Here is a 7,989-nt window from a genome sequence, read left to right on the forward strand (position 1 = left end):
TAAAAATTATGAACAGAACCGGAGACAAAGGGCAGCCCTGGCGGAGCCCATCACCCACCGGGAACGAGTCCGACTTATTGCCGGCAATGCGAACCAAGCTCTTGCAACGGTTGTATAGGGATCGAATGGCCCGTAGCAATGGGCCAGACACCCCATATTCCCGCAACACCTCCCACAGGACACCCCGAGGGACACGGTCGAATGCCTTCTCCAAGTCCACAAAACACATGTAGACTGGTTGGGCAAACTCCCATGCACCCTCAAGTATCCTGGAGAGGATAAAGAGCTGGTCCAGTGTTCCGCGACCAGGACGAAAACCGCATTGTTCCTCCTGTATCCGAGGTTCGACTAACGGACGAACTCTCCTTTCCAGCACCCTGGCATAGACTTTCCCAGGGAGGCTGAGGAGTGTGATCCCCCTGTAGTTGGAACACACCCTCCGGTCCCCTTTCTTGAAGATGGGGACCACCACCCCGGTCTGCCAGTCCACAGGTACTGCCCCTGATCTCCACGCAACATTGCAGAGGCGTGTCAACCAGGACAGCCCTACAACGTCCAGAGCCTTCAGGAACTCGGGGCGGACCTCATCAACACCAGGGGCTCTGCCACCAAGGAGTTGTTTAACTGCCTCAGTGACCTCGCCCCCGGAAATTGGCGGGTCATTCCCCTCATCCCCAGACTCTGCTTCCTCCTCGGAAGACGTGTCAGTGGGATTAAGGAGGTCCTCGAAGTATTCCTTCCACCGCCTGACAATTTTCTCAGTCAACGTCAGCAGCGCTCCGCCAGCACTATACACAGTGCAGGTAGAGCACCGCTTTCCCCTCCTGAGACGTCTGACGGTTTGCCAGAATCTCTTCGAGGCAGCCCGAAAGGCTTTTTCCATGGCCTCTCCAAACTCCTCCCACACCCGAGTTTTTGCTTCAGCCACTGCCCGAGCCGCATTCCGCTTGGCCTGTCGATACCTGTCGGCTGCCTCCGGAGTCCCACAGGCTAACCAAGCCCGATAGGACTCCTTCTTCAGCCTGGTGGCTCCCTTCACCTCTGGTGTCCACCATTTGGTTCGGGGATTACCACCACGGCAGGCACCAACCACCTTGCGGCTGCAGCTCAATGCAGCAGCTTCGGCAATGGAGACGCTGAACATGGTCCATTCGGACTCAATGTCCCCAGTCTCCCTCGGAATGCTGTTGAAGCTCTGCCGGAGGTGTGCGTTGAAGATCTCGCGGACTTTCTTTGCCTTTAGACAACAATTCTGATGGCAAAAGAGCCAAACGGGACAGGCCAAAAAAAAAAAAAAAAGAAATAAAGAACATGTTAACTTAAAAAAAAAAAAAAAAAAAAGATCTCGCGGACTGGGGCCTCTGCTAGACGTTCCCAGCACACCCTCACTACGCGTTTAGGTGCACCAGGTCTGTCCAGCGTCTTCCCCCGCCACCTGATCCAACTCACCACCAGGTGGTGATCAGTTGACAGCTCAGCCCCTCTCTTTACCCGAGTGTCCAGAACATATGGTCGCAGGTCTGCTGATACGATTACAAAATCGATCATCGACCTACGGCCTAGAGCATCCTGGTGCCACGTGCACTTATGGACACTCTTATGTTCGAACAGGGTGTTCGTTATGGCCAAACTGTGATTAGCACAGAAGTCCAATAACAGAGCACCGCTCGGGTTCAGATCAGGGAGGCCGTTCCTCCCAATCACGCCCCTCCAGGTCTCGCTGTCGTTACCCACGTGAGCATTGAAGTCTCCCAGCAGGACAACAGAGTCTCCAGGTGGAGCACCTTCCAGCACCCCCCCAGGGACTCTAAGAAGGCTGGGTACTCTGAACTGCCACTCGGCGCATAAGCGCAGATGACAGTCAGGACCCGTTCCCCGACCCTAAGGCGCAGGGAACAAACCCTCTCGTCCACCGGGAAAAACCCCAACGTACCGGCAGCAAGCCGAGGGGATATTAGGATACCCACCCCAGCCCGCCGCCTCTCACCAGGGGCAACTCCAGACTGAGACAGAGTCCAGCCCCTCTCCAGGAGACTGGTTCCAGAGCCCAAGCCATGTGTAGAGGTGAGCCCGACTATATCTAGCCGGTACCTCTCAACCTCACGCACTAACTCAGGCTCCTTCCCCACCAGAGAGGTGACATTCCATGTCCCTATTGCCAGTCTTGGCAGCCGGGGGTCAGTCCGCCAGGGCCTCTGCTCCTGGCCGCCACCCGGCACACAATGCACCCATTGACCAGTTGATCCAATCCATAATTCCTCTTTTAGGTTTTAGAGAACACACTGTGAGAGAATATTCCAGGGAAAATACAAAAAAAAAAACCCACAAGACTAGACAAGGACATAAGCAGGGAAGATAAGGGAGAGGAGAAAAAGTGCGTCCGCCTCCTCCGAGAGCCAAAGAAAGATATGCATCCCATAGATCGCATCCCTGAACTTAACTCCAGGCCCTGCATTTTTGGTGGAACCACCAAACTTATAATTAGTAGGTAACCTGCTCTATCAACTGACTGGGACCGTGGTCAGTCAGCCACCCCACCCCAAAGGAGGGGGGTAAAAATTATGAACATTTTTTTGTCCGACTGCTTTAATTTGCATCCCATAGTTCGCATCCCTGAACTTCCTCCAGCAATGAATGCTGTTAACTTCCTGTGGTCTCTACATAGAAGGGAAGGGATGGAGAATAATGGAATAATCAACAATAATACAATCATAAGGATCCAGAAGCAGGCGTGATCTGTCAGTAAACAAAAGCTGTTTTTAACATTTAATTATCATCTATTCATTTATTACTGCCCTGTTGTGTCATTGAACTCAGATTGTCACAACAATACTGAAAGTATCATCAAGTTTACTCATTTTGTTCTCAAAGTTTGTAGTTTTCATAATTCCAAATTCAGATGAGGTCAGCTGAATCAGAAAACACTGAAGGACCTTATTAGAACTGATGTCAGACTGTGACGTCGGACCCCAACACACGCACACACACGCCGTGGTTATGGTGACACACACTTCTTTTATTATAACTGTGGTTTCAGCTTAAACGCACGGGACACAGACACTCCCGCTCAGTAGTCGCTCCGTTCGCTTCCTCGACTGTCACTGAAACATAAGAAAAGAAACAATCAGTCACTCGTCCCAAACACCTGTGCAGCCCCGCCTCCCCCCCGCCCCGGGAGCTCACCATGCCACCCCTCCCCTGCAGCGGGCCAGAGACCACACCCGCGCCACACAGACCTTTCAGTCCTATGGATGTCTGTCAGTGGGCTAAAGATCCTTTGTTTTTATTGTAAAAAAAACAAAAAAACTAAACTAAAATGAACAAACAGTCATTACGACTTGCGACTGGTGGTTGTCAGGCAGACACCAACTGGTGTCTGGTGTGACTGAGGCCTTACCTGCATTATATTGAGGGGAATGCAGATGTCTGAGGTGAACTGCTGTGATGTATGTATTTAGTAAAATACACAAAGGAAATCGGGATATGAGAAATAAAAAAAACATGAAAGGCAGAAAAACGTACCGTATTTTCACGACCATAAGGCGCACTTAAAAGGCTTAGATTTTCTTCAAAAAGTGCGGCGCGCCCTATAGCGCAGTGCGCCCTATGTGTTGTAAGGAGGACGTAGTAGAGAACACCATGAGAACGTTAAAGGGTGAAGTGTGGGCGTTGATCGTATATACCGGGACAATCGCACATACCTGTATAAAAGAACAGGTATGTGCATTATGCAGGACATCGTTGTTTTAACAACCCTGAAAATGGCAAAGAGACACGCTTAAGAAGCACAGTTTAAACTGAAGGCCATCAGCTACGCGGAGGAACATGGAAATCGAGCAGCGGCGAGAGAATTTAAGATAAACGAATCGATGGTTCGCAAATGGAGGAAGCTGGAAAACAAGCTCCGGCAGGTCAAGAAAACGCAGCTGAGTTTCCGCGGACATAAGGCGAGGTGGCCCGAGTTGGAGGAAAGACTCGAGCGGTGGATCATCGAGCAAAGAGCGAGCGGGAGAAGCGTTTCGACGGTCACCATTCGGCTAAAAGCGGTTTCACTTGCTGAAGAGATGAACATTGAACATTTCCAAGGAGGTCCGTCTTGGTGCTTTCGTTTTATGAAACGGTGCCATTTTTCCATCCGGACCAGGACTACGATAGCGCAGCAACTTCCAGCGGATTATAAGGAAAAGCTGCCCATCTTCCGCTCCTACTGCAGCAAACACATCGGCGACAAAAACATCCAGCCCAGCCACATCACAAACATGGACGAGGTCTCGCTCACTTTTGACATCCCGGTGAGTCACACTGTGGAGAAGAAGGGGACCAGCACGGTAGCGATACGCACAACGGGGTATGAAAAGTCTTCTTTTACTGTTGTGCTTGGCTGCCATGCTAATGGACAGAAACTGCCGCCTATGGTGATTTTTAAGCGAAAGACTTTGCCTAAAGAGAAGTTTCCAGCAGAAATCATCATTAAGGCAAATGAAAAGGGCTGGATGGATGAGGAAATGATGAAAGAGTGGCTGAGGGAGGTGTATGTAAGGAGACCAGGTGGTTTTTTCCACGCATCACCATCGCTGTTGATCTGTGACTCTATGCGTGCCCATCTCACAGCCGATGTGAAAAAACTTGTGAAGCAAATGAACTGTGAGCTTGCTGTCATTCCGGGAGGCCTGACAAAGGAACTCCAACCGCTGGACATCGGTGTGAACCGCCCGTTCAAAGTAAGGCTGCGAGCGGCCTGGGAGCGATGGATGACCGGTGGAGACCACAGTTTCACTAAGAGTGGAAGGCAGCGCCGGGCGAGTTACGCCACAATTTGCCAATGGATTGTAGATGCTTGGGCTAACATGTCTGCTGGCACTGTTGTTCGAGCTTTCGCAAAAGCCGGCATCGTTTCCGAGGAGCCGCACGGCACGGAAAGTGACTCTGACGGTGAAGACAGTGAACCTGGCATGTGTGATGGAGATTTAGCGCAGCTGTTCAATTCAGACACAGAGGATGAGGACTTCGATGGGTTTAATTGATGATAAAAATGTGAGTACTAAACTTTGTTTTGCTCCTGCTTTATTTTTAAATACGCACACTTGTATGCTTGTGTGTTGTTGATGATGACGATTATTGGTAATAAAAATGTGAGTACCAAACTCAGTTTTGCTCCTGCTTTATTTTTAAATATGCACACTTGTATGCTTGTGTGTTGTTGATGATGACGATTACCGGCAATAGAAATGTGAGTAAGGTACCGAATTCACGTTTGCTCCCGCTTTATTTTTAAATACGCATACGGTACTTGTATGCGCCCTATGGTCCAGTGCGCCTTATGTGTGTGTTAAATACAGTAAGGGCACACATAACTGAGACTGCGCCTTTTAACACAGTGCGCCTTATGGTCGTGAAAATACGGTACTGTAAATATATTTATTTATTTATTGAGAATATGAATCATTTCCCGTCAGTCACAGTCACTGTATTCCTCGTGAACATGATGAACATTTTTTGTCGGACTGCTTTGATCTGCATCCCATAGATAACAGCATTCAGTGCTGGAGGAACCACATGGAACATCATGGAGGCTAACTTCCTTTGGTCTGTCAAATGTGGGAAGCGATGGAGGAGCACAATGACAATGCCTGACAAAAACATGATGACATACATAGTCAGGTGGGTGGTGTAGGTCTGGAGCGCCCGGCTGTTCAGTGTCTTGCTCTTGCTGCTCAGACACACCATGGCGATCCTCAGGTAGGTGATAGTGACGCTGCCAATGGAGGAGCCCAGCAGAAGGACAGTGTAGCCGAGACCGTAAATGTTATTGATGAGGATGTTTTCACAGGAGAGCTTAAACAAAGAGGCATTGTCACAGAAAGGGTTAAATATGATCCACCTGCAGCGTGACAGGCGAACGCTGAGGCCCACGAGGATTGTCACCATAATGAAGATTACTGCCCAGGCCAAGACCGACAGCTTCACCACCATCCAGTTGGTCATGATGGTGGCGTACTGCAGCGGGTTGCAGATTGCCACATAGCGATCAAAAGCCATGATCATGAGTATAGTGTGAGAAGAACCTGCATAAATGTGAACACAAAAGGCCTGAATGACACAGTCTACATAGTGGATGTACCGATCTGAGCTGGGAATAAAAATATCCCTCAGCATACGTGGAATGATTGTTGTGGCTCCAAATACATCATTAATGCTCATGTTACAGAAGAGCAGATACATGGGCTGGTGGAGGCTACTATCCAGCGTGATCAGGATCACCAGGACAATGTTGGAAAACATGATGAAGATGTAAATGAGGAGGAGGAGGGTAAAGGTGGGAATGGAGGCATCTGGGCTGACCTGTAAACCTTCTAAGAGCAGGATATCTGAAGTCTGGTTTTCCATAGTGCAGAAGGTTAATTTCAACCTGGAGAGAAGACAAAAAAACATGTTTATTTTCAAACTTTAAAGGGATTTTAAAGTGTTTGGGGTCATTTTTTGACCTTCAATGCACATATTAAACAAATATGTAAGACTGCTTTCTTCCACAAATATCTATCCGGTTGTTCAGTCTGACGTCACTAGCCGTGTCTGGGCCTAAACTCCGCTGCAGGTCCATATATCAAACGATCACTATGGCATTACTGAGAGTTGAAAAACTGTCTAAAGTCTTTCATCTTTAATAAAATGATCAGCGTTCTGCTCTACCAGGTGTAACAATTGAGTTTAACATCCAGGCATCCATGAAAACGGAATTTATGACATTTAACGGAGTTAGAAGTTAGCAGGGAGTTAGCTCGCTAGCTTCTATCTAAATGCAATATAGCATGTCCTGACTGCGGGGTTTTGAAACAAATTAAAACGTACAGCTCTGTTATCACTTCCAGCATAAATGAAGACAGAAAACTAAACAGCAGTGACGTTTGTAGGGTTACTGAAGTTGGGCTAGCTGGTATATAATGATGTGCTACGTGACCGCTAGCGACACAGCTATGTTAGCATAATATAAACAAGCTAACTTTTTTTCCACTCGATAAAAGTTAACGTGAGTGTTCTCGGTGGTCAGGAACAAACGTAATCGCATGGCAGGATGCTGTAAAAGGACCAAACTTCAGCCAGGAGAACAACTGAGATAATCCATCCACAATACGAGGTTAGTCATTCATATACTGCTGCATGGGCTGGGCTGTAGTTACATCCTAAGGTTTTAAAAACTGAGCTTAAATAAATGATTAGCGGTAATAAAAGCCGAGGGAGGTCAACAGTGATCACTGACTGTTTTAGGAGCTTTTTGAGATCAAATAGAAGAAAATACATAACATTAAACATGTTAACAACACAAAAGCCATATTAAACGCAGGCTACTTTAGACCCGGAAGTAGGATTTGTCACGTCATCACTTAACAATCGGATTAGAAACATTGTATCTGAGAGTGATTAAAAACTAGCTCATTATTACTTCTAGGCTGGACTACTGTAATTCATTAGCGTCATGCTCCTGGGCATGGAGACACAGTGTTTTGTGTTATCATTATTTGCATTCTGTCTCTCTACTTTTAAGATTAGGCTTAAAACATTCCTGTCACGATCCTGGGTCTTATGACCCAGTGTTTTGAGTTTAGTTTATTTGGATGTTTATATGATTAAGCTCATGAGTTTTTCTAGTTCTTTGTTATTAGATTCCCCTTGTGTCTTCCAACCCCTGTTAAGTCTCCCTTGCCCTTCATGTGTTTCAAGTCTGTTATGCTGTCAAGTTCATGTAGTCATGTTTGCATTTCATTATGTTTCCTATTTTATTTTCTAAGAAGTTCTGTGTTTTGTTTTACTCTTTCCCTGTGGCGTTGTTATGTCCACGTTGTGTCTACTGTGGCTTTCTGTCCCATGTTTCAGGTCCCTATGTTCTGTCTTCTCAGTTGCTGTTAAGTTTGCATGTCTAGCGTTCAGTCAGTGTGTTTCCTGTTTTACTTTGAAGGTCCATGTCTCATGTGAGTGATTCTAGTTTTGCTT

At 47.4% G+C, this 7,989-nt stretch overlaps 1 protein-coding gene across 1 annotated transcript; it reads right to left on the reverse strand.

Annotated features, from left to right (window-relative positions):
- Positions 1-5,442: 5,442 nt before the first annotated feature.
- Positions 5,443-6,387, reverse strand: LOC146624827 (olfactory receptor 52J3-like). Its single transcript, XM_085363478.1, has one exon. It carries the CDS (start codon positions 6,385-6,387, stop codon positions 5,443-5,445), a length of 945 nt encoding a protein of 314 aa, XP_085219604.1.
- Positions 6,388-7,989: the final 1,602 nt, after the last annotated feature.

This window comes from Diplotaxodon limnothrissa, linkage group LG10 (genome assembly GCF_057381915.1).
Source record: "Diplotaxodon limnothrissa isolate DT_005_m linkage group LG10, D_limnothrissa_male_GT1.1, whole genome shotgun sequence".
NCBI lineage: Eukaryota > Metazoa > Chordata > Actinopteri > Cichliformes > Cichlidae > Diplotaxodon > Diplotaxodon limnothrissa.

Excerpts from the sequence above, each read along its gene's own strand:
- LOC146624827 (XM_085363478.1), bottom strand. The coding sequence starts at position 6,387 with ATGGAAAACCAGACTTCAGATATCCTGCTCTTAGAAGGTTTACAGGTC.